This window comes from Anser brachyrhynchus (assembly GCF_964034855.1).
Source record: "Anser brachyrhynchus genome assembly, chromosome: Z".
NCBI classification, from domain to species: Eukaryota; Metazoa; Chordata; class Aves; order Anseriformes; family Anatidae; genus Anser; species Anser brachyrhynchus.
In genome coordinates, this window is record NC_137697.1 from 39596284 (window position 1) to 39623574 (window position 27291).

At 39.4% G+C, this 27291-nt stretch overlaps 1 protein-coding gene across 15 annotated transcripts in view; it reads left to right on the top strand.

The window, feature by feature from the left end:
- AOPEP (aminopeptidase O (putative)) overlaps positions 1-27291 on the top strand; it is a 198495-nt gene that overhangs the window by 119831 nt on the left and 51373 nt on the right. For 7 of the 15 annotated variants that reach the window (XR_013943187.1, XR_013943188.1, XR_013943189.1 and 4 more), the window contains 2 exons: positions 823-885; positions 1625-1708. Coding sequence is in view for 4 of the 15 variants with exons in the window: in XM_080573008.1 (XP_080429134.1) it covers positions 823-885; positions 1625-1708 (147 nt within the window). In the remaining 11 variants the exon portion in view is untranslated. Of the gene's footprint in view, positions 1-14; positions 252-822; positions 886-1624; positions 1709-4176; positions 17798-27291 lie in introns of those variants that run through there. The other 8 variants (XR_013943191.1, XR_013943192.1, XR_013943194.1 and 5 more) reach the window with 5 other exon arrangements.

Below are 27291 nucleotides of genomic sequence, written 5' to 3' on the forward strand. Positions count from 1 at the left end.
TTTCTGGTGGTCAGATTTTCCATGGCTGACATAACTCGGGTCGGCTCCCGTCGCAGCGGAGTTTGAATATCCGGCTGAGAGAGCCGCAGAAACATCTGCTGGAAGCCCCGTGCCTAAATTTAATCACCTGCTGTTGAATAAAGCGTTTAACCGAGGCCTCAGCAAAGGGCTCGCTGCGCTGGGGTGTGAATAAAAGGCTGCTTCGGCCCTCGCTTTTAGGGTGCGTTTCAGGATTCCCAAGGCCGTTCGCGGTAAGAGCCGCGTTCCTCAGGTGGCAGGGAAGCTGTGGGGAGATCTCCGAGCGGCGCCGGACCCTGCCGGGCTCGCCCCGTTTATGCCCTTGGGGGGGGGGGGTCGTAGGAAAGGGCTGGACAGGAGAGCGTCCCTGTGGATCACCCTGTGAGCTACAGGAATGGATCTCTGTGGATCAGCCCGTGCTCCTCACACCCGTGCCGGCCTAGCAAGGGCCGTCCCCGGGGGCAGCGTGGCCGGGGGGGACTCGGGGCCGGGCCGGGGGCGGCGCGGCAGACCCCCGGAGGCCGCCCCGGTGCCTCCCGTCCCCTACGTCTTTAAGGCAAGGCTCCTCCTCTCCGCGGGGCTCCGGGGCCGAAGCACGGGGGCGGGGGACCCCGCGGAGGTGTTTCATTTCCGACCGAGGGCTGCGGGGCGGCCTGGGCAGGGACGGGACGGGACGGGACGGGGCCCGGGGACGGGGGTGGCGGCGGCGGCGGAGCGGGCGCCCCGCAGCCCGTGCCGGGTGCCTCGGGGCGAGGCTGTCGGGGTGGGATGCCGCCTCACCGTGCTCTTTCTCCCCCCGTGTAGCCTTTGCTGGAGGAGGGCGAGACGTGGAAGGAGAGCCGGCTCGTCCAGCAAGTGAGCGGCGAGGTGAGGGGAGAACCGTTCGCGGCTGGTGCTCGCTTTACCCCGGCCGCCCCCCCCGCTCCCCACCCCGCTCCATCCCCCTGCTCCATCCCCTGCGGATCTCCTCGAGTTCTCCGCCTGACCCCTCCCGTCACGCTTTTATAAAATCTATTTAAATAAAATCAAGCCCGCGTTCGGATCAGGAGTAAAACATCCTTATGGGGGGGGGGGGGGGGGCGGAAAAAATACACACCCACGTGCTGTTACCTTATTATTTAATAACAACAACCCCGCTGTCTGCAGCTGGAGTTGGTAGTCTGGAGCAACGCTCGAGTGGGTGGCAAGAAATAAATTTTGTAAAAGGTGTAAGAGGTAGGGCGCAGAGGTTTTCCCCAGGATTTTTGCGCACAGCAGTGGTAGCTGTCCATCTGGCAGCCTGGTCTGACATCAAGCACGCTTCCTTTATGCAAAATAAAATAAATTTCTTAAGCTGAAAGCTGTAAGTTTTCTGTTCCCTACAGAAAGAGCAGAAGGGAAAGTGTTTTCGTAGGATGAAGAGCAGCATCTCGCTTTGACCATGCACAAGTAACTAAGCAGGTTACCTAAGAACATGTCATTCTAGATGGGAAAAATGCTTTTCCTCTTTCCAGTGAAGCAATGGAAAAACGTGTCTCGAGTCTGTTTATAGCTTCTTACTAATGCTGAGTAGCTGCACCCAGGTTGCATCTTCTTCCTAAAAAACCGCTATGGTTTTGAACTCCAGGTCACAAAATGGATTCGGACAAACCAGAGGATCAGAAAAAGCAGCAAAAAGAAAAGAAGGCAGGATGAAGTCATTTTCCAAAAGGTAAGGGATCACGATGTGCGTTTGTGTAAAGGGACAAAGGGCAGCACAACTGAAATGCTTTCGGCTGATTCCATTTTAAACTCTAAAGAGGTGGGTTTTAGCATCTTTGGCAAGGTGATAGCGAAAGAATGTTACTGATAATTTCAGTGTTTCACTCTAATTATTATGGAAAAAAAAATTATAGTCCTTAAATATGTTTATAATTTCAGGGACAAAAGTTCCCTGTGTTTGTGTCTAACTTGAATGTTTTGCAGAAGTAAGATAAGAGCACTCACATCAGAGGTAACTTGAGAGCTTTTGTCAGGATCTGCACCATTATTTGCAAGTCTTCAAGTACTGTTAGCTGAGAAACAATTTTTCTTGGTGGGTTTTGGGACAATAACAAATATGATGCGTATATTGAAAAAAGTGCTATAACTGTGTCTGGCTTGTCATTCAGAAGGTAATCTGAAAATCATATATTTGCACTATAGGGTCATTCACGAAAACGTGTTTTGGTAGTTATTTTAAAAATAACTACAAAGGATTTTTAAAACTGAATGCAACCTAAATTAAACTATTTTTAAACCAGTGACTTTTCATTTACCTGTTGTGAAACATTTGTGCTATAATGTTAAGCTGACCATTTAAATTACAAAGTAGAGAGGTAAGTAATCAGCCGACACTTGTATTAAATAACTATTTTATGTCCTCTGGGGAAAAAAAAGTTTCTAATAGCTATCACAAATGAATAGGGATATATTTCCAAATGCATTAGAATTACGATTTTTCTTACTTGCTTTGGTTATAGAAATATATTTTTAATTATTATTTTTAAACCCTTGTTACCTTTAAAGGATTAAAATAGCAGTATGTTGTTTTGCTGTTTCGACAGTGCTTCTAGAATGTATGATGAATCATTGCTGTTTCTGTAGCCAAATTCTTGCTGATAGCATGACTGCCAACTCCTGGGATGTGTTGCCTTAGTATGGGCATTGCAGTATTTGACAAATGTCTACAAAGTGCATTGTTGTATGTGGGTGACTTACCAGCTCCATGGTGAGTTTAAAAAATCACCAAATTGCATCCTTCAGTTTGCTATTACTTTTAATTTGTAACTGGTATACATCATTTAGGAAAAGGTGTTTTGTATTTGTTGCACTTTAGCACTTTAGAATGACATAATCCAAACATAAATGATTGCACCAAGTAATTCAATTTGTTTTCCCGTATGTGAATGTTTCTTTGCACATTTACCATTTGTATTTACAATCATTTATGTTAAGATTAAGAACAATTTCTTAAAGTAGAATGTAAATTGTTGAGCAAAATGCATTGAAGGTCCAAATTGCCCTAATATAAGCTACAGTCTGCATGCAGTTTGAAGGAATTTTGAAATGGTACAAAGTAGGTCCACATCTTCAAAAGTACTGTTAAAAGTATCTTACAATATTACACTGTCTTCATCTCTTTTTATAGGAGAAAGCTTCCTCAATGCAAAACCCCTTTATGATAAATTTCCATTTATATTTGAGATATTGTTCAGCTTCTACTGTTCCAAGGTTTGTGAGATAAATCTATAGGGTGTAGATCAGCTGTGTTAGAAATGCAAATACTAATGTATTAAACTAAGATACGCCTACTTTTTTAAAAATACATTGTTGTAAGGTCTGTAAGCAGAAATGTGAACTAAGATTAAAGGCAAGAATACGCATTTTCTTCTAATAACCTTAAGTATCAATTCTCAGAGATTCTGTGTGGATTCAGAGAGCTGCATTGGCGGGGTACTCAACTGCATGGGAAAGAAAAGGCATGTAGATAACCTTACATTTGATACTGAAACTGTTGATTGGGGACTGAGGATGGGAATCATATTCCTTTGAATAATGACTTTTCCAGTAGAGTTAGAGATGAGAAGAGAGGAAAAAGGAGTGAGATCTCCCTGGTACTGGCAGAACCTTATTGCAGTATTTGGATTCAGACTTTAGGTTCCAACTAAGTTTACCATACAGACCTACCAGTCCAGGTAGGCGTTGCCCAGTCAGAGTGGATGGGGCTAATCTATGTTCCACTAGAATTCTTGACTTTCATCTGGCTTCATATTGGCTTGTAGTAGAAACAGCATGGCATAGGTCAAGTAATCCTTTGTGGATAAACAAAAAAACAAGAAAGAAAAAAGTACATAATGAAAGACGAAGGTACCTTTGAAGAAAGCAACAGAGGCAGAGGTAAAACAATGAAGTGAAAACAGGAAGATAAGAAGCAGAGCAATAAGTAAACAGAAAAGTCAAAGACTGGGTATCAGCTTATATCACAAATGTAATTAAAGTAAGGTTACTGACCTGTTTGCTACAGCTAGAAAACCAAGCTATACATTGATCTTGCTGATCTTAACCTTTCAGAATGAGCACAAACTTTAAATATAGCCTCTAAACTTTCATGTTCCTGTGCTGTCCGATTTTCCTCTATCATTTTTTTCTTTATGATAGGAAGTCCTATTTCTAATACAAGATGGATGACTTTGCTATTCTGAGACACAGCCAAATCAAAGCAACCACTTCTGCATCTAAGTACAAAATCTAGAACAGAGGTATCTAACTATGGAATAAGTAAAACAGAATTGTGGAGGAAAGGTTGCTGACAACTGTGGGGGAATTACTTCTTGACAAAAGTTGTCTTCTAAACAGTTAAGTTTGCAGGAGCTGGCTGTACACACACATCTCTGCATTTAAAGAAGATTTGAACATAGCATGTGCTGGGTAAGAACTGTGTAACTGGTAGTGCTAACTGCACTCAGGGGGCACATGAACCAGTGGGGAAGCTTGTGTAGAAAGGTGTGGTAGTGCTCTCCAGCGTGGACCCTCACACAATGGATTAATGTGGTGTAATGAGTTTTATGGATGAGAAGGACTCTCTAGACGAGTAACTAAGAGGTCTTTTGCTTTTCTCTCTCTTTTTTATTTTTTAACTTTTTTCCATTTCAAACCTTTTACTGCTCTTTCTCTCAAGCGTTTTATTCTTTTTCCTAGCTTTTACTAAAATCTGTTTTTTCTGCTTCTGTTTCAGTGATCTTTCTTTCTTCTTCTTTGTCTCTTTTGGTCATCTTCAGTACTGTTTATTACTTCCTATTTACTTTTTTCTGCTTTTTAAGTTCCTCCCTTTTGCTCACCTTATTTGATATAGTGCTGTAGATAATCATATGACACTCCCACATTCAGACACAAGTGTATATGTATCCCTTGCATTTCTGCTTTGGTCAACCTTCTTCATCTTGTACTTTCTTTACTCCTTATTTAATCTTATGCTGTCTCTTCATCCTTGTAATTTAGCTGGTCAGCAAATTCTTCAGTCGGTATATGTATTGATACAGAATGTTGTCTATGTGAGAAAATTAGAGGAAAGTAGAACAAAGATTGGAAAGGATTGATTAAAATGAGTGTTCTGCTATGATGAGACGAGTGTGAGAAATGCTAAGCATTATATTCTTTTGTTGTTTTACTGGACTGTGCCTGTTTGAAAAAGGTTTCTGTTGTCCATACCAATTCTGAGTGTTGGAAGAGAATGATCTTTTAGTCTGAATAGTGGTACTGTAGCATGTGATATGTATCCGCTGTCAAATTTGACGGGAAACATTTCTTTTTATGAGGAGACTGATTCACTTTTACATGAAATACAGTGTTAAAATATAAAAGATGCTTTGAAAGCACTCCTGTAGCAGTAAAAGTGTCATAAGATGAGATGCCAAGCGTACACAGAAGTTAGGGAGAGAGCATTGAAAAGTGTGTGTGTATACAGTAAGGAAGATGATATGTTGCAAACTGTCAAACTTGAGTTTGTCTGCTTTCAGTTTTAGTTTGGTTCCATACTGAAACTTTGAGGGATAATTCAACTTCTCCAGAATAATTTCTCCTGCTTTATTGGAAGTACGTTTTTCATGTGTTTTAAGTTTGTCTGTTAGTTTACAGAAAATTTGCTTGTTTGTTTGTTTGTTTGTTTGTTTTTCCTGGTGGTTGTTGCCATTGATCATTCACTTTCTTCTCACTCCAGAGGTTTGCAGTTGTAGTAGTATTTAAGCTCTGTTAATAACCTGAACAAAAATTACTTTGTTGAAATAGCAATTAAATTTTTAATTAAAAAAAAATAAAGAAGTTGTGGTATGTATGACTAATGCTAAATACTGTAACTCTTCTGTACTTTAACAACGAGATCACCAGTGTAACTAAAACACAAGAAATGGTTCTTGCAATTCATTATAACGAGTTGTGGTGTTATACCTGAAGTAGAAAATGTTTCGATGTCTCTGAGGAGGGGAAAAAAAAAAAAGGAAGAAAATATGGTGTGCTAAGAGAGCTTCCATTTAACTAGGGAATTTATTCAGGATAATGTCCTGCTAATTCAGATGAAGGAATAGTAACATACAAGGCATTAAAGTTTCTTTAAAACTTTTAATTATTATGTATTCTGTGTTTTTCAAAATGAGTGCATTTACTTTAATCCACCAAAATGAGAATCAAAGCAAGGACCAAATCTGAAGTACTTATCTTGCACTTGCACACCGCATAGTGCATGACAGCTAAAGAAAAAATTGTAACAAGTCCTGAAGTCTTCTTCAGCAAGTGTTCAGTGGAATCACTTATGGAACCTTACAAAGCCAAATTTTCTTAATCTTACAGGACTGTAGGAACACTATGTGTTTGCTGGTGTCCATTGTTAGCAGAAAACATTTATTTCCTTTGTCAAACATGGAAAGAAAATTCGAATGCACATCATGCATAGAGTATAATTGCAGTAAATGTTAAGTCATTTTAGAAATAGTGTGTTCTTTTAAAAAACCTTCCCCCTGAATACATAGGAATGCAATTTCAGGCTGTTAACGTTAAACATTTTCAGTGTTTAGCTTTCTATCCTCATAAAAATATCTGTATTTATGGATTGTTTGGAAACTGTAATTGTACAGCTCCAAAACACTTTATTTTTTAGGATTGCCCTGCCTCAAAGCTGACTTGAGATGCGTTCCATAGCACAAGCAAATACCTGTGCCTATAGGTAAAAATATACGCATAAAAAAAAATAAAAATAGTCCAATTCTGAATCCAGTATCAGCTATGTCTTATATTGACATGACACTACTGAAAACGTTGTTTTCCTTTTTAATAGCACCTGCCTTCATTAACAAGTATAAATGTGTAGCGCATTTCACACTGAGTCTCCCAGATGGATATAATTATTCTGTTGTCAAAGGTTGAATATTCCTATTAGGCCACATTCAAGCTGCAGTTTTAGATCAATGTTGCGACTTATCACCACACATACAATGATGCACCTGCTTCCTTTCAGAGTCTGAGGTGACAATTTCTAAATTATGAGAACTCGGGCCAGCATGGCCATGTGTTGAAATAGTTTAAAGTTTACAGATAATTACAGTAATTATGGTGGTTCAAACCATTGGCCTGCTCCATCCTGTGCAGTGAAAGATTAAGGTCACTTTAATGTAAAAAATGAGATTTGTGAAGGAAAGAAAAAGGCAGTTTTAGTGGAGAGTTTTTTTCCCTTTTGATTTGTAGAAAGAACTGGTTATACTCCAGTGATAGAACAGTATTTGTTAATCAGTCTCATTGGAGGCATTTGAATGAGGCAGTGTTTGCACATGTTATCACATGATAAATTACTGCAATCTACTAATGTCACCAACATTTGAGTCTATCGCTGATTCTAGTTAAAAAGTCATTTTTAGTGGTTGATATGGGCTCCTTTACACCTTAGCTTACAAGTACTTTTTGTCCTTAATTAAACAGGAAATGGAAAATGTGGGAACAGTTTTGTTCTTTCCAAAATAACAGAAAGCATTTGATTCTTTCTAGTACTTCTCAAATGTCTTACTGTCCACTTTTTATACAGTTAATTCTGAGCGGTGATGTAGTGAGTTCTGGGAGTAGAAAGACAGTTGTCTGTTTTAGGGCATTTGCAACTGGACCAACTTACTACATTTGAAAAATGTGATGCAGTGCATTGAAATACTCCATAAATTGTCTTCTACAGTATTTCCTATGGATTTTTGTTTAATTACTTGAGAATATACACTTGGGAATGCCAGTTGAATAATCCACTTGGGCTAAATGTCCCAAAATTATTCCTGAAGTACCTGACTCTAATAACTCCAAAGGAGTTTTAATGGGTCTACTGGCTGTAATATGCTTTATTTCAGTATTAAATGTGTTGTATTTGTATTACATTTATTACTAATTGTCCAGAATAGGCTTAATAATTTTTCAGTGATGATCCCTAGTCATTGTTCTCATTCTGTGTCTTTATCAGTTTAGATTATGTTCAGATACTGTATAGTAAAAAGTGCATGTAGGTGTTTGTAAATGTAGATATTGTCATTTAAAGAAAGAAATACATGAGCACAGAAAACAAACGCTAGAGCTTTTACAGAACTGGTTTTAAAGATTTTGAAAGCTGTTAATCTGCTTTTTCATAGCTGTAGGTCTTAATAGTGGCCACAGGTGCTTCTTATAACATCACCCTTCTGCCCCCCAACTACCCACTAAGAAACTCTTAGGTCAGTAGGGTGGCCCTTAAAAGCACATACATCCTGGGTAGCCTTAACTGAACAGGCAGGATCGAATTCCTAAAGTTGTGTAGATTATACTGTGCTTATTTTGTCTATGCTGCATATATTTGTTTTACTTTTCTTGTGGTTGCAAATGTAGTGACTACTCACAACTGTCTAGCTCCTATCTTCAGATGCATTGCTCACAGGTTTTATGCGAACAGTGCAGACGTGCAAAACTACAGTGTCTCAACATTACCATGGATATTTATAGGATATCAGTATAGTTATCTGTGCTTCAGTTTTCTATGGTTTTGATTCAGAAGTGATTTTCAGTGGTGATTAATAAAGTATAAGAAACTTGTTGTCCGCCTGTACTATAGCTGTGTTGTAGTTAATAATCAGCCCTCAAGTAAAGCTTTTACCCAGAAAAATTACTGATCAAAACGAAGCTTCAGCAATTATATTGTTCTGTACATGTCTTTCTTTCCATTCTGCCTTTAACTTAGGCGTCCACTGGCTGTTTCCAGACAGATTTGTTAGTGTTCTAAATCAGCCATATTCCTGTTGCTATAAGGAAAGTCCAAATTAAGGCAAGACAGAAGTGTGAGCTCTGGGAATCTGAACAGATGCATGAGGGAGATGTTACGATTGTCCCAGCCACAGGAAACTTTTCGGTTGACACTTTGAGCGTATGAAACAGTTTGGTCATGAGACACAAGTTTCATTTACTGTTTTGATTTTTTGAACCATATCCTATCTACTATTCAGGTCACATGCCCTACTTGCATTGAACACCCACATAATGAATTTGCCTTACAGTTGGTTTTCTCCTCCACTCTAGTACATGAGAAGATAGGGGCTTAGGACTTAGCTGGGAAGGCTGATGAATATCTTACTTATGTTGTCTCATCTGTATTGCAAAAGGAAATGAAATAAGCCTCTAAAATATTAAATGTTTCCATGCCCAGGATCCTATTTATTTCAAAGGAAAGATGGCCACTTCAGGGCTCGTTTTGTAATAACTATGATAATCTTGTTTTTGTTAGAATTCAAGAGATTTCTGTGTTTTGACTTTAGTTCTGATGAATTTAGTAAAGCTACTCACATGTGTAAATGCAGGCCTTAGTTATTCATTCTAAAGATCTTCTTTCCAAACAAACACTATTGGTTGAAGGACAGATCTGACTTCTAATTTCCTTGATCGTCTTTACTGGGAGATGTTATTTTTTTTCTTTCTTATAGCACAGAAGAAACAATTGTGTACGACTTTGGGGCGGGTGCAGAGATAAAAATGGGGGGTGGGGGGTGTAACTGTAGAATTCCTTTGTCTTAAGCTCAATTTTCTTTCATCTCCTGCCATTTCCCCTCTCCTGTAAAGTAGGTGCCCTTCCGAGCATATGCGAGCTTACAGTATGAAAAACCTGCAAGGTGGAGTTTGTCACCCAAATTTACCCTCATTGTGGCTTGATAAATTAGGTCTATATCTCAACAATTTTATTTTGTGTTACCATGAGTAAGCCTCTTAGGTTTACAAATGCTTATAAAGAAATAGAAGGAAATACTATTTTTTTTTTTAATATTCTCTATTTTGGGGCACAGGCATTCACATTTAGGAAAAGCAACTGCTTGAAGAAACTAAGGAAGTGATTGATAGGAAAAGTGATTTGGACCTACTTGAATTTATAGATGCAGTTATGTGAAAAGATAATATATTAATTTTTTTTTTTACCAGTGTAAAGAATTTATGTATCATGCTTTTATTCTAATACATCCCCTTATTCCACACCATCTGTAATATTTTTCTGGGAATTAAGCAATTGCTCCTTGAAAAACTGCCATATCTGTTTATCAGGACAGGAGAGGAGACATAAATAACAACAAAATGCTTTTCAGTATCATGTTAATTGCTCCTACTTTTACAGTTGCTCTAAGATGCTGAGTTGTATAAAATCTAGAGATCCTAGACTTCTCAGAACATAAAATCTAGTAGTGTGAAGACACAGTTATAGTGTGACTGTATGTTTACAAACTTCTTCCATAGAAGGAGATAGGATGCCATCCAGAGGGACCTTGACAGGACTGAGAGGTGGGCCTGTGTGAACAAGGTCAAGTGCAAGGTCCTGCACATGGGTCAAGGCAATCCCAAGCACAAATACAGGCTGGGCAGAGAATGGATTGAGAGCAGCCCTGAGGAGAAGGACCTGGGGGTGTTGGTTGGTGAGAAGCTCAATGTGAGCCAGCAATGTGTGCTTGCAGCCCAGAAAGCCAACCGCATCCTGGACAGCACCAAAAGCAGCGTGGCCAGCAGGGCGAGGGAGGTGATTGTCCCCCTCTGCTCTGCTCTCGTGAGACCCCTCCTGGAGCACTGCATTCAGCTCTGGGGCCCTCAGCACAAGAAGGACATGGGCCTTTTAGAACGAGTCTAGAGGAGGGCCACGAGGACGATCAAGAGGCTGGAGCATCTCTCCTACAAAGACAGGCTGAGGGAGTTGCTGTTGTTCAGCCTGGAGAAGAGAGAAGGCTCCGGGCAGACCTCATTGCAGCCTTCCAGTACCTAAAGGGGGCCTACAGGAAAGCTGGGGAGGGACTCCTTTGTCAGGGAGTGTAGTGATAAGACAAGGGGTAATGGCTTTAAACTAAAAGAGATTAGGTTTAGATTAGATATAAGGAGGAAATTCTTCACTGTGAAGGTGGTGAGGAGCTGGAACAGGTTATCCTGAGAAGCTGTGGATACTCCATCCCTGGAATTGTTCAAGGCCGGGTTGGATGGAGCTCTGAGCAATATGATTTAGTGGGAAGTGTCCCTGCCCATAACAGGGGGGCTGGAATTTGATGATCTTAAAGGGATACCTTTAAACCCAAACAATTTTGTGACTCCTAAGTGCCTTTTTTATCTAAGAAAATCATTAACATTGCATGAGATACCTCAAAATATGTGCTGTTTCTAATATCACTGCTGAAGGGTGGGGAATTTTAACATAGTATGGTAGGGTGTTGGGCGGCATGATTCTTAGTTTAGAAAACAGAAGTGTGCTATCGTCTTGTGCCTGCACAGCATAGAAAGAGATACGAATGAGCTGGAGGTAGTAAAGAGTTACTATGAGAAATAATAATTCTATATATAATTCATTATTACAGTGGTATAATTATCTTAATGATGTGTGTTGCTTTACAACTATGTAAGATAGAAATGTAAATGTAGGTATCTTGTGCGAATGTCCTGTGCCTGGTATAAAATGGCATGTAAGTAAATATTTAAATGGTTATATTTAGTTAAAAGTACCGGATCGGACCATTGAATTTTCCTACGGCTTCCTGTGCAGTTTGTCAGGGACATAGGGACGTCTGAAAACCAACCATTTTCTACTTACAGAGTTTATTTCATATCTTGCACTTGTTTTCAATCAGTTAGAGCCTGTGAATGTCCTGCACAGGAATCTGTTTGAAGTGTTTTTAAAAAGGTTGTGTAATACCAATGACCTAGATGGCGTGTAGACACTAAGTCTTTTCATTTGTTTTCTCTTGTCCAGAGCATTGAGACAGGAAGCATTCTTAGAATTATTTTTAGATTTTTAAAAGTCAACCTTGATTTCCTCTCGTAACAGTAATCCTTTGGCTAGGTCCGAATGCAATATTCACTCTTTCATGGTGCCATATGCTTACAATTCTTTGCTTTATTTTTGGTGCCTCGTTTTTAAAGAAAGTACTCAAAGACTTCAGTCTATATTGGATTGTCATACTTGAAATGTCTGGGTGCAGAAGAAAGCACTCCCCAATGTGTCCATGATTCTTTTCACCATGGGTCTAAATCAAGTACAGTAAGTGGGTTGATTTTTGTTCAGACTAAAGAGATGAACATGTCTAAAAGATTGGACATTTCCTTGCTCCATAATTGTAGTGTCTTTATGACATTGCATTAATTGTGAGAGGAGGATGGCTAAGAGAAAAGTAGTCTGGAATTCTTGTCTCCCTGTTAGCTTATCTCCTCATTTCCCATCTGAACTGAGAAACAGTCTGTAGGTCTGAATGTATCTTATGCCTGGGCCATGGTGCTGCTGTTGCTTCAGCTGACGTGTCGTCATTTTCAACTGAGGAGAAATTGGGTGCGTCATTGTGTTTCTTTAACCTCTGCCTTTTGCTCCTTGTTCCATTTCCAGTGTTAAGATCTGGGAAACCTCTTCAGAGATGTCTTTATCTCTGAAACACTGCAATACATTGCAGTTACTGGAACATACTATCCTTTCTTATACCACATAAATGAACTATGCTATTTAGAGAAGGTGAGCAAGACTGAGTTCTGCTTCTTTGTGATGTAGAAATATACTTAGCTAAGTGTTTTGTTACTTGTTAAGCCAACTTAATATTTCTAAACCATACTGAGATTGGTAGAGGTGATGACTGTGAGAGCTTAGGGAATGTCTGTTTGTTGTTGGTGGTGTCTGAGCAATGACTGATGGTTTTCAGCAAGGGAATTAGTGTTATTTGTCCTTTGTGATAGACTTCAGCTTTGCAGTATCTTACTTGTATTCGTCTTGCCATACAACTTCATGTTTAAAAATCATACGCTAGCCAGTGTTGGACTGTATTCCTTCCATCAATGAAAAGCTAGTTTTTCAGCTTACTTCTTCCTGAATCATCTTTATCTGAATGTGTTTTTTATTCATTTGGCTTGTTCTAAGGTTTGAGAGTAATAATGTTGTAAAATTGTCTGGATGGCAGTGGAAATCCCTTGTGACTAAACAAATCTGTGGAAGAGTTACTTTTGGAAGACTATTGTATGATGTTTAATTGGCCATAACATTGTGAGTATTTGTTAAATGTTTATGAAAACCTGACTGTGGACAGAAAAGCATGAACTCTCACTAACTTGCCTGCAGATTTCAAAAACGAAATTCATTTCACAGAGGAGAAACTGGAAAATGAGAGAAGGTGGATCAATATATTGTTGTCTTCATTATTATGATTTTAGTTACATTTAAAATTTATATAAACTTGAAGTGACAACATGAAAAGTAACCAAACCATGAAGTGTTATCAACACAGATAACATCCTTGAGATTTTGTCATGCTTGTTGGTGTCTTGGCTGAGGAGATCCAGGTAGGCTTGTGAAAAGAATTGTTGATTGTAAGTTGAAGCTCAAGGCTTTCTGTTTGTGTTCTCACGCCCTGCCCCACTACCTGCATGTTACACTGAGGAGGCTTCTGTTTTCCTTTGGGAATATTACAAATAGCCCCATTGTTGGCCTGCAAAGCACTCCAAAACCGGACATAAAAATAAAGTTGCTTTAAGTTGTTGTGGGGCACAACAACCCCATGCAATACTACAGGCTGGGGGAACAGTGGCTGGAAAGCTGCCGGGCAGAAAGGGACCTGGGGGTATTGTCAGCAGTTGGCTGAATATGAGCCAGCAGTGTGCTGAGGTGGCCAAGAAGGCCAACAGCATCCTGGCTTGTATCAGAAGCAGCGTGGCCAGCAGGGCTAGGGAAGTGATTGTCCCCCTGTACTTGGTTCTGGTGAGGCCGCACCTCGAGTACTGTGTTCAGTTTTGGGCCCCTCGCTACAGGAAGGACATCGGGGTTCTTGAGTGTGTCCAGAGAAGGGCAACAAAAAGCTGGCGAAGGGTCTAGAGAACAAGTCTTATGAGGAGCAGCTGAGGGAGCTGGGGTTGTTTAGCCTAGACTAAAGAAGGCTCAGGGGAGATGTTATCTCCCTGTACAATTACCTTAAAGGAGGCTATAGTGATGTGGGGTTCAGGCTCTTCTCCCAAGCACCAAGTGATAAGGGAAAAAGGCCTTAAGATGTGCCAGTGATGATTTAGGTTGGATATTAGGAGAAGTTTCTGTCCTGAAATAGTTGTACGGCATTGGAACAGGCTGCCCGGGGAAGTGGTTGAGTCACCTTCCCTGGAGGTCTTCAAGAAATGTGTAGATGTAGAACTTTGTAGCATGGTTTAGTGGTGGTCTTTAGTACTAGGTTAAAGGTTGGACTAGATGATTTAGTCCTGGTCTTTTCCAATCTGAATGATTCTATAAGTTACGTGTAAGGAGAATTTGGCTACCAAATTTTGTGTTCTGTTTGCTTTTAACATTAGGAGATGGGGGATAGAAGTAAAAATACACAGAGAGGGAATGTCAAGTTAAAGATGTCCTTACAAGGATATTCTTCATATTCTAGAAGCTAGCGTATAGTGCAAAAGGCTCTTTTCCTGTTTATTGAATTTATTACCATCTTGGCTTAGTTAAGAGTGGACTGGGTGGGTGTTTTGCAATGCAGACTCTTTTTCCAAAGCACTGGCAAAGATTTAACAGTAATCCAGCTGAGTTCCCCTAAGGGTTTGAGCTAAAATTCTGACTTTCATATTAAATTAGGCATAGTTACAAGACAAGAGTTATTTGAAGTTTTTGTGAAGCATGTGACTAACAGAGCAGGCAACTGGGATGCAAATTGTTTCGTGTATTTTTTTTTTTGTTGTGTCAAAAATTTATTCAGGATGCAAAAGGTTCTTATTGAACGTTAAGGATCTCTACTCAATTTTTTTTTCAATCTTGAAAACAAAACAGCCCTCTCAAACTACCTCCCCCCAGCTTCCCATACTTGAGAATTGCTCCCTAAAAAGGGCTTCCCCCTTTTTGCTAAGCATGTGTAGCTACATACAACTATCAACTAGATATGTTTTTTTTTTTCTCTGTTTGTACCTCACTTGTATTTTGGAAGTACTTTAGCAGATGTTGTCGTTTATGTGATAATGCCTGAATTAGCTTCTACTTTGTTTCCTTGGCCTGTGATTCTTTTTGACAGGGTGCTGGAGACATTTCTGCCAGTATTATGGGTTACGTCACGAATGAGAATCGTGAAGTAAATGTTGTTGCATGCAACTTAAGGCAGAAACTTCTTATAAAACTTTGAAATGACCTGTTACCACACAACAACTTTTTTTACCCAAGAATTGTGTTGTGCTTTGAAAATAGTGTAATATCTCAGTATATGACATGTTTAGATTGATGTGTGATTAGAGAAAATGTTAAAAATTCTGGCCTATCTACGTTTGAGTCATCTCCACAGTTGTTGCTGGATTATTCCATTGTTGGTGTCAGGTTTAGCAGCACTGGGTGATTTGGGAGAAATGGAAGGTAAAGTGACACAATCACAAAGTCAGTCTCTCCACAGTGTCAAATGCAGTCCTTTTATTTTCATTTCTTGTCTACCTGCATTTTCATATTTTTTTTTTCCATGTTTTCTTTCCATGTTCTCTACCATGAGTTACCTCTTCAGTTCATAGTGAAGACTTGATTTTCAGCAAACTATTTCCTCCGTTTGCAAAAAAAAAAACCTACCTTGAGCATGAAGACTCATCTATAAACAAAGAATGTTAACAGATACACCATTGCAATGAATGTCCTAATGAATGTTCATTGTAATAAATGTTTTAAACCATGTTCTTTACATGGTTTAAATCTTTATCGAGCTCTTTTTTTTCTCTGCTTTACCTATGAAAAGAAGAGGGAGAAGGTGAAATGTTAATGTTAGCTGGTTTGTTCTTTTTAATTGAACAAATGGGAAGAAAATACATATTTATCTACAGAATGAATCTGCACGATTACCAAGGCACTCGTCCTTATTTATTTTCTTTTTGTGCTCTTATTCCTGTCTTCTTATGGATGATGATGTTGAACCATGTAAACTGCAGAGAACAGATGCTTTGTGAATATGTCTGTGATAATTTTGTAAAGGATTAAGGCATTTTTTTGGACGCGCAGAAAATACTAAAACATAAAAACTGAAATAACATGAAGAATATAGTGGTTTCCTTTTAGCTCAAGTAGAAGTGGCACCTCATGATCACACCTTGATGTCATCTGCAATGAAACAAGATTGTAATTTGGAGGTGGGAGTTACATATGGCCAAAAAGCCTGTATATACATTAGCTCAATTCAGTAGCTCTCCCAGTCATTTTAGATGCTGAAGGAAGACTCACTTACCTGGGGAGGACTAGCGTTTCTGAGGTAGGCCTTTCTGTTACAAAGCAGGCTGTTGTAAAATAGTGCTGTGGCTTTTCTTGCTTTGTTTTGTTGTGTTTTTCTCAACCCAACTGGCAATAGAACAACTATTAATCACCCAGATCGAGTGTTTTTACAGTCTGCTGGTAGTTTTGATAACTGGACTGAATTTCTGGGGAGATCAGTAGCTAAATAGGGCCTTTTATATCTTAATTTGACTATGGACAAGATTGGTAATGGCTGAAAACTAGCTGTATCTAAAGGTTGCTCAGTGTAGGTTTCTTGGTAGAAGCTGTTTCTAAAACAGCTAATAAGAAAGCTGGTTTTACTTAAAATCCTTTTTTGATTGTTTCAGCAAAAGTCAAGGATAGGATAGATATGAAGATACATAACATCAGAGGTTCTGAGTTGATGCTGATGCTCTCGGCTTTGTATCTTCTGTAGGCTTTAAAGTCATTCCTTATGAAAAGAAAAAAAGAGCTAATTTTCCATTATTTACTCTGGGGGTTTTTGTTTTAGTGATGTATTTCTTTTTTTGTCTGTCTGTATATGGCGTTCCTTCTGGATATCTAAAGAGAAGATATGTTTGAAATGAGCAAGCTGTAAGGACTGTGTATGTTGCATGTAAGCCAGTCAAAGTAAGTGATCAGTCAGAAAGCTCTTTTAAAATTGACATTTTTTAACATTGATTTACAATTAATATGATTGTTTAATGAGGGAAGGCAAGAAAAAGCTGACTGACTTTCAGCAGGAGGTGGCAAGCTTAACGTGTGTGTAAGAGAGCTTGCAGTAAGAAGTAGTGAATTTACGGTCAAACCGTAAGTAATTGGGAGTGGGCTGAGGGAGATGTCCAGTTATTAAATCAAATAGAAGGAAGAAATATTTTTTAAAAAGACAGTATGGGAAGTTAACCTCTGTTTAAATAGGATCCAAGCGGTGAGTTATCGAGGGAAAAGTACCTGTCCGTGTAAAGAAAGGCTTTGTCCCAGATGGGAATATTCATCTCCCAGGGGGTGTTAAGGGTTTGCAGCAATTCCCATCTTTCACAACTTCTTGGCTGATTTGCTATTAGGATATTTCTGCATAAATTGTTTTGAGCTTTGTGTTCTTTCTAATGTCCTGGGTCCTATATGGGTGCTCTGTGTTACAATCTTCCTTGACTCTACTGCTTTAAGACAGCAGAGAGACCCATCTGAAGTCGTAATGAAAACCTGCATCTTTGCTTCTCAGGACACTCTGGGAAGCTCTTGAAGTGCAGGTCAAGCACTTGTGGGGGGTGACAGTGGGGAAGAACTCGAAACTGACAGTGAGAAGTGGAATTTATACACACTTGGATCTCTGGTAAAGTATTTTTGGATTAACTAACTGCAAGATTAATTACTTTATAACAACAAGCAAACTGGTCTAACAGGGAGTTCCCGTTATTAGCATAATAAAAGTGTTAAAAATAGAATTCACAGCAAACAGGATGTCGAGTCATAACTGTGCAGTTTCGGTTGCCCGGTATTTATGCAGCTGACCCCCTGTGCTGAGATGAGGGAGCAGCGAGGAGCCGCATGACTGTGAGTAAAATCCCGTTTCATCCGACTGCACCAACATGGCGGCCCCCAGAGGGAGTGGGCTGCCGCCTGAGGGTAACGCGGAGAAATGGATTATCACCTCCGAGGGACGGCACACGCGCTGCTCCCATCCCAGAGGTGGCACAGCTTTTTCAGAAAAGCTGTTCTGAGGCCTGGCAGGTTGAACGGTGCATTTTTGTGTTGCTAGTCGCGTCAAAAATAGTGTTTTCTCTGTGTTAGTAATTCCGGATACCCACTGTCTGGAGCCCAGAGACTTTATTCCAAGCTACTGAACTTGTTTTACCAGATGAATTAACAAACCAACAGTTCTGGGAGATGGGTTGTGCTTCTCAGCCAGAATTACGTAGCACGCACTCCGTGCGTCGTGGGAAATGTCCCTCACTGACCATTTAAAGTAGAACTATTGAGAAAATTCTTTCTTCAACTCTGTAGACAAACAGGCATGCCTGCAGCTTGAAGTCTGGACCAGACAGCACTGACATTTCAGCCCAGAGAACAATTTCTGTTCACGATTCCCTGCCTGTTATATGACTGCAGATGAGACAGGCTCACTCCAGAAAGCTCGAGAGCACAGAGCTGTGCTCAGTGCCATATGCAAATACGTGTGTTTTTTTTGCATCCATATTGTGAAATTCAGCCAGCTGTGCCAACAGCATTTAGCTGAAACCAACCTTCTCGATTGTTTACCTTTGCGTTCGGAAAATTTCTGTGACTTTCAATGCAAAAAAACTTAAGTTTTAAGATGCTAATCCATGAATGTAACCAAAGACATAGTAAAAAGTATTTGAGACACTACTTTTAAGAGTTGATGGCAAATATTAATGTTTATTGACAATACTGATAGCAAGCTTGTGTAAAAAAAAAAAAAAGTTTAATAAGGTTTCCAAAATAATAAGACTCCTAAAGATTGTGCTATATGTATTTGGAAGAAACAGGCATTTTCAGAGTTGGCATATCTCAAAATAAAAACATTTTTTCTTATTTTTCAGCTGACTTTCTTCTGAGTAACATTTTAAGAACTTCTGAAACTGTTTAGCATGTCAGAGGATATGTATGCAGTTTCTGTGAATGGATATATTCTAAAATTGTTTTCCAGGTACCTTGGTAAGTAAAATAATTATAAAAGTATTGATAGAGGCTCAGAAGTTTCACCAAATCTATGATGTAGAACAGCTGCCTGTCTGTAATAGATGAGACCTTTCTTGGAGAATGAGTATGGCTGCCACGAATTGCTCTTCTGGGTGGAGGTGTAGGGCGGGTGTCAATTTTGTGATGCTTTACTAAGGGTAGTAAAGCTACCTTTCACTAAGGGTAGTAAAGCTACATAAAGATCTTTATTTTGTCTCCGTTCCAAGTCCTTAGGTTTTAATAGTGTCCTACTATTTGATTTTTTCCTCTTTCCTCCTTTTAAAGGAGGATTTTGGCTTACAGAACCAGAAATTCTGTTGCATATCAACGTATATATTAACAGTGTACTTGAAATAAAAGTTATTTGAAATAGGTATTCCTGGCTTGCTTCTCAGTATCTTTTTGCCAAGCCATGTGTTTACTGAACCTTTGAAAAGCGGAGAGATAATTTTCAATTAACTGAAGGAATGTACAACATTCAAGTACCACGCCCAACCAGCTTAGGAGGACAATATTTTTTTGTGTGCTTACATGCCCTTGAATAGTTAGGGGGCAGGTTTTGGGTTGATGTCAGTTTATAGTGGAAAAATACAGGTCTGAAACTATTGCTTGAGAAGGCAAAGTGTGTAGGTGAAAGCAAAATGCTGGAAGAACATATGGTACAAGGAGAGGTACAGCCTTCTTAAAGAAATGTAGCCATTATTAGTGGAATGGGATTTACAGAGAACTCTAGTCACATTTTGATTTCTTCTCAGACTAGGGGTAGCTTTCTCTAACGTTTTAGTTTATCGACCAATTTATATGTGGAAAGAAAGCACAGTGTATATATGACTCGGCTTTTCCTCCCTTGCCTCCCCCAAAAAGAAATGTGTTTCAGGAAACATGTTTGTGGATCTATATTGGTTTCATTGTAACTTTTGTAGTTTCCAAAGGGTATTTAAAAATAAATTTCTCTTAAAACTATATTCGATAACACTGCTTGTTTGACCTTGTTATACAGTAGACAAGATTCAGGGCTATCCGCTGCATTTGATTATTACTGGAAGTGCTAGGAAGTTATAATTAATCCCATCTCTTGTTTAAATCCCTGCAAATCCTTGTGTAGTCCTCTGCAGAAATAATGTTTGTTCCTCTGCCATCTACGCTTCAGCAAAGTAAGTAGGCTTGAGTAAGAATGTACGCATGTTTGGGTCTGTGACAAGAGGAGATGTGGGCTTAATTCCAAAAGGGTGGGTTGGTCTACATCAAATCTGCTCAACACCCACAGAGGGTTTTCTTCCTTCCTCCCCACCTGATGTCCTCACCAGCTGTGGTGTGGGCACAGCTCCACTGACAACCTGACTGATATTTCTGAGAGGCTACGCTAGGGGCACAGGACACATTCCTAGAGGGTGCAGGAAGATATCCAGGATGATGCCACAGCTGAGATGGTTTGAATCTTAATCATCAAGTCCAGGAGGCTAGGTACTTAGGTGTCCAAGAGTACATGGAGAGGGTGGTCAGGGTCTGACTTTCTCCCTGCTGACCTGTAAGACTGCAAGAGCTAACCATTAGTAACCAGCTCACCAAGCCCCTTCTGCTTTGAAGTAATCACAGTACTTCTACAGAGGCCCCTCTGTCAGCCCAGTGCCAGCATGGAGTGTTTGTCAGCCCTTCACTGCAAACAATGGCTAAAACGCTGGACCCTGAAGTCTTTGAATATTTGTTGAGTCTCAGCATTATCACTAGGGACTGTATAAATTGATCAGATTGATGAATTGATCAGATTGGATGAACTGCAGGACTTCAGGAGAGGAAACTTTCAGATAAATACTAGAAAAAAATGCCAAGTGTGCTCTTTCCTAGGTTCTGGTCCTAAACGATCACTGTTGTCTCTCCTCCCTACCCTCTTGCCTCTTGGAACTCGCAAAGCTGAAGCTTTGTATGTTTTGTGTGTACATTCATGGGGCTATGCAAATCAACAACTACTATTTTTGTCGATCTGTAATACTCTTAACTGACAGTAGCTTTCCATATACTACATCGTTAACTGGCACTCCTCCATGATGGATTGATAGTAACTTGGTTATACCTTAATGGGACACTTGGTCTGATTTAAATTCTTTCTGCTTAAGTGTTAGTAGATACTTGTTTTTAATTTATGACCACCTGTGAAAAGAAGAAAAAAGGGTTAATACAATTGAAATCTTATCTCTTTCAAGATTCAAGAATTTGTTTTTATGGGTCAGAAGTTTCCATTTACTTCCATTTCCACTTTACTTTCCATTTTTGTTTGTATCAGAGGTCTGTATATGGAAGTACAAGGCTGTACAATGCCGTTTTGTGAAGCAGAGTGCATAAAAGAGTAAAAGCAGCTTACTTAGCCCAAACTTTTTGTCTTTTGTTGGTTGGACATTGTAATACTGGGCCAATTTCGCATAGTTCTACAGTGATGTGCTATTTGCAGGGTCTCAGTCCTTAACCAAACTCATTGCAGACATGATGCTCGTGTGCCCTGTAGCTCCACTGTTATTGCTATATACCGCAGTTGAAGGACTAGTCATTTCCCAAGTGGCGAGAAAGGTGGAAGGATTGAAGAACTCAGATAGAGAGGTGTGTGCACATTTGCTGTTGTGGAAATACAGTCACTGGATTAATGTTTGCAGATCTGGCCTTTAAATTATTTTTTGTGGTTTTAAGTTTGCTTTTGAGTGTGGAGTTTAAATGTGAGGACTTGGGTAGCGCAGGTACATCCCTCAGCTGCGGTAGTGAAACACTGTCTGTTTAGTCCCATGTCACCTTTTTTGCTTCAGTGATGCCGTGTTTTATAATCCACTTAAAGGAGTTGCTTTATGCAAGCTAGAATATGGTATGGCCACTTGTATTCTTGGAATAAAACTATGTTAATTTAAAGCAAATGCCCCTATATACATTTTCTCTTATGAAACTGTTAACTGGTATAAACTGTGTAACCTAAAGAGCGCAATGGCATTATACTGGGTGTAAAATAGTATAGGACATGGTGCTCTAAGTCAATTTACAGAAAAGCTTGATAGTTTTGTGATTTAGTTCACCTACTTAAGATGTTCATGCTGCTGTATCTCAGCCATGGCATGACAAATAATTTTAAGTTTTAAAAGGTCGTGGAACAAATACGTCAGCTATTGTTTTAGTTTTTAATTCTCCCCCTTCTCGGGAATATTCACTTGTGTAAACAGGAAGGTGATTGAGATATTCCAGTAATCCACTGTAGGTTCACTGTTTGCGCCTTTAGAAATTACAGCAGCTAGATGTAAGCAGTGTAAGTTGTTCTGCAAGCTGTTTAGCATGTATGGATAGAATGGCTGCACCCATCATTTTCTGGGTATTCTGTAGCACAGAAAACCCACGTTATATGGTAACATTAGAAAGATCAGTTTGGAGAGATTATCATAAAATACCAGGTAGAATAGTCTGTTGGGCCACATTATATTGGCATGGCTGTAAGAATAGGTATGTCTAGTGACTTGAACTTCTCATAGTTCTTTATAGATATGGCCAGTATTTGCTTTCATAGAAAAAGCACATAGTATTTCACATCTGTAACAAGGGAGAAAAATGATAAGTAAAAAGTTAACTGCAAAGAAAAAAGAAACCTGGGTTTAGGCTAATGTGCAAGATCAGACATCTGTGTGCCAGATACACATGCTTTCAGGAGTGTTTCTGCTCAGTGGTCTGCACAAGATGCTGTTCTTTATTTAAGCGAGCTTTTGATGGGTGTCTGTGAAAGAAGGAGATTACAGTTCAGACAAATCATTTTTCGTTCTTAACAATTCCTCCATCTCATCTGCCTTTCCTGTTTTTTTAGATATTTTTCTCCACTCTTATAGAAGGGAATCAGATTCATCTGAAGGGACTTACTTCCCCTAAAACTGTAATGCTCACTGGAATTAGTCATTCTTTTCTTCTCCAAACTAGTAGAATCTCATTTGTTTATTAACAGTTTTGTTGTTGTTTTTACAAAAGTTTGCATTAGTTCAGCAAATATCTATTATTCTACTTGGCATACTGCAATTATGTCCTTCTGAGCTGCTGAATACCAACTGCCAAATAATTTTCTGCATTCCATATTCTTTTTTTTTCCAGGGAGGATGGCATGTATGCACAATATATGATTTCAAGGCATGATCTTACAGCCTGTGGAATTGTTGACTGTTTTCAGTTTAGGCTGAATTTGTCAGCCTTAAGATTCTCTGAGGTGCAGAACTGTGAGTAGCTGGTGACTCATGTCCCAGTTGGTTTAAGAAGTCATTCTAGTGCCGTACAGATTTTTCTCTCCTTTCTGCTATAGTCCAGGCGCTAGTCTACCTCATGCTTCCCCAGCACTACTACCAGACAAGAGGCTAGATTTGAAAGTTGATTCCTCAGTCTCCTGCATAGCTATCAATGCCAGCCGCAAGGTCACTTACTCCGAATGTTTTGTCTAAATTACATAAGTTGTTCTTTCTTCCCCTTTGCCCTTTTCCTTAATTGTTTCCTACAATGATATATGTGCTTCAAGGACATTCCCATCTGATTTCAGAGGAGAGAAGAAAGCTGATCAGCTCCCAGGAAATTCTTCTGGTAACTGCAGGGGCTGGTTTTATGATAGTGGTATTAATAGATGCTGTTAGAGACTGTTGTGATGCACTGTTTAATTGTCTTTCACCTTCCAAAAAGATTGGAGATCATTTTGGTTGTGGTTCTCATCAAATATGCTCACATAGGGCAAATTTCAGTGTAAACGTGTTTATCCATATGTCTTCTCTTGTAATCTGGTTTATTTAAATCAGGTATGACAAAAAGACAGTTGTCAAAGACAACTGATACAGTGGACGCCAGTTAGAGGAAAGAGTCAGTAAATAATGCCATTGAAAGACAGCTTGTCGTTTGTTAGACAGGAGGAGTTTCACTCTGTAAAAGCCCTAAAAATACCTGAAAAATGAATTTACAGTCAGCCACAAGACATAAATCCAGGGGAAACCTGGACTTCTCTGCATCTGATGCTCCTGGAACAATATAGTTTTGTTACATGATGTTTCATTGTGTTGAAGTGAAGCTCATGCTCTTGCAATTTTATCTTTCTTTTACAGTGGCATCAAAGGGGCGATAGGCCAGGGGTGTACCCAAAAATAGGAATCAGGATGTGCAAATCTGTTTCACCTTTTGATGCTGATGAGCTGACTGCCTTTAGGTAAACTAAACCACCTTAGATTTTTTACAAATGACTCAGTATGCTGCTGTAAACGTCTGTACAGATGAGCCAGATAATCTTGGAGGTCTTTTCCAACCTTAATGAATCTATGATTCTATTTCACTGGGTATCATAAAGAATATACACTTCTGTGGTTCCCAGTGTGTGACCTGTAGACATCTGGTCTTGAGTGAGCTGGTTGGGCAAACATTACTGGCATTGTCTTGCAGTTTGCAAGACTCACTCTCCCTCTGTTCCTGTACATTCTGGTACTTTTTCAGAAATGCTGTACATGAACACAAAACCAAAATGCTTTAAAAAAAAAAAGTGTTAGAGGTCATTCAAAATTACATATTGTTGCTTCTGCCTGCAGTGCATCAGTTCCTCAAATATTATCCAGTTACAGCATGTAAACTTGTATAAGGGAAGATTATCAGCTCAGCTTTCACTGCAGAATGTTTTATGAACCAAGACTTCCTGACCACATACTTTTGTTTTTTTCATACCTTCAAGTAGGATAACATAATGTGGTCCGTCATGGCAGGACAGATGTAAAGACCTGTCAGATCGTGATTAGATCCTGATCCAGGCTTTGAAGTAACTCAGGATGTAGGGCTAACTGTTGAAATACCTTGTGAGAGGATAGAAGGAGATTCAGAAATTTCTAGTAGTGTATTTCATAGCTTTCTTTTGTGGAAAAAAATGTTAAAAGTCAGGGTAAATGGTGGAAGGGAAGGGTGGGGGTGTGTGTTCTTTCAGGTGTTGTGGAAAAATGGTATTCAAGCCTGAGGTTTTTGTCTTTTGTTGTCACAAAAGTTCAGTTATACTGGATGTGGATGCGTTTAGGCAGAATCAGTGCTGAGGTCCACCCATGTTGTCTAGTCATTACTAAACTACGTGCTGTTAGACTGACAGGCCGCTTGGCCCCTCCCACAGTCTGCAATATGAATGATATTATTAACCAGACAGAAGTGCTTTTCAGACTCTCTTAAGCTCTAATTTAAAACACAGGTGGAATCTCTTCCCAGCTTGTTTAGGTACAATACATGTCTCACAGTCTAGTAACTCACAGTATTCAATTAAGTGTGCTGCTTGTGTGTCATTAGTTGTGATGAATTATACTTTGGTAATTAATTCAAGCCTTTAACTTTCATAAAAATAACAGAAATCCGTTTAATTTTTGATTTATTTTTGATTCATCTGGTTTGCTGCTGTATAGCTAAAAATGCTGTAGCAAGTGTGGCTTGTTTTACTTAATTTCCTCTTTGTGAAAAACCTGATCAGGCGGGGCTTTTACCACATTACTCTTACTAAATTTTACCAGTCATCTGTTTCCTTGCAATGAACTTTGGCATATGATAAAAAAGAGAAGGAGACAGAGACAAGCTAGCACTTCTGGTGACTTTGGGTAAAAGAGTGATGAGCCCATCACAGTAAGAGCCTGGAAGTCTCTGTCTGCATGGGATGAACAAGTGTGCAGGTCTTGTTCCACCTGACATGAAAGTGGCCTGAGGAACAGATTCTTTTTGATGTTGTGAACAACGTTAGAGGGCAGGAAAATCTTCATTCTCGCACTTGTTAATTGTATTAACTCTGTTCCAGAATTTTTCTTGTGATGATTTGCTTCTTTCTCAGGCCTCGTGTTGTTGCGGAAGCAAATACTGTTTCTTTCTAAATATTTTGCTGCGCGTAAATACATGCGGGTCGTGTGTGCGGGTCGTGCATGCTAGCATGCATCAAACCTGTGAAAGTTTTTAAGATTAATTTTGAAGATGTCCATCTTTCTCTGTCATGGACTGTTGCAGCTGTCAGGAGGAGTGAATCAATGGCCAATTAAATTGGTTGAGATCCTTCCATTTTTTTTAATTTTTTTTGCCAGTATTTTCTGTGTTAGAAATCTTTCAGAATTTGTCAGAGCTTACAGGTTGCTCTTTCCATGAGTATGCATGTTCCTTCCAAGTTTCCTTACAGAAATGGAGAGAGAAGTCACCTGATTAGCTTCTCCAAACCTTCCTTGTGTTTTTCCATGGTGTGCACCATTACTTTCATTAAGCTAATCACAGAGAACAAAAATGAGCAAAAGGTGTTATGCCTGTTCATCTTAGCCAATCCATTTGTTCTTTGGGATCTGATAGGCACTGAGGAGTTAAAGATTTGGGATTTGCAGTCACCATCTGGCCCTCTGTTGGTTTGTCCCTCTGTTGCTCTTTCTCTTTTGTTCTCTCTTTTCCTTTTTCATCTCTGCACCTCTCTTTCTCAGCTGGGTGGGAGAGCTGTTCTAATATCCTTCTGCCTCATAATAAAATGTAAAGAACGACCTCTTTAAATCACTCCTTACATTCATTGCAGGAGCACCCTGTAGTTATGTCAGCTGGGAGATCCCAAGTGCAGTATGTTTTATTGCTTTGCAGGCCAAGAGGTCGTGCAGTGATGGTGATCTTTGTTGTCCTTATTTTCTACCCAGTGTACAGCATCAAGTGCCTTCCAGATGATGAAGGCAAATCCTTCAAAGACGAGGCTCGATGTTCTAAAATCTGTGAAAAAAGGAGACTATAGATGACTTCTTTTCTTGCAAATGATGGAATGCAGTGCTTCTGCAGGAGTACGGGGAGAACATTAGTAATCCTTGGTGCTGTTGTGCAGAGTAGTTTCATATGTTCTGCAGAACCATTACGCATAGTGGTACAATACATCATGCTTTGGAAGGTTTTCCAGCTTTGACAGTGTAGTTTGGCCATGTTTTCCATGTCAGGAAGAATAATGTGTAATAACCTAACAGCCTCTGAAATTAAAATACATCAATGAAAAACAAGCTTGAACCTAAATTTTTAAATAAATTGATATATCCTGATTAATTTGATTATGTCACTGTCCTAAGGATAGAGTTTGATCTCTGGAGTGACTTGTAAGACAAGCCTGGCATAGCTGAGAGGACTGTTGTTAAAATGCAGAATACAGGAAATAGCTTTCCATTTGGTGTTTTTTAATCCTACGATCAGATATTAACTTGTAATTTTAAAAGTGAGACTGTGCCAGTGTGTTTGCTGTTGAGAACTTGGTGCTTTTCTTAACTCTGCTTTGCTGAGCAGTGCTGAAAATTTGTATGGATCAGACTTGATTTTTTTTTCCTTGATGATTTGTCTGGTATGAA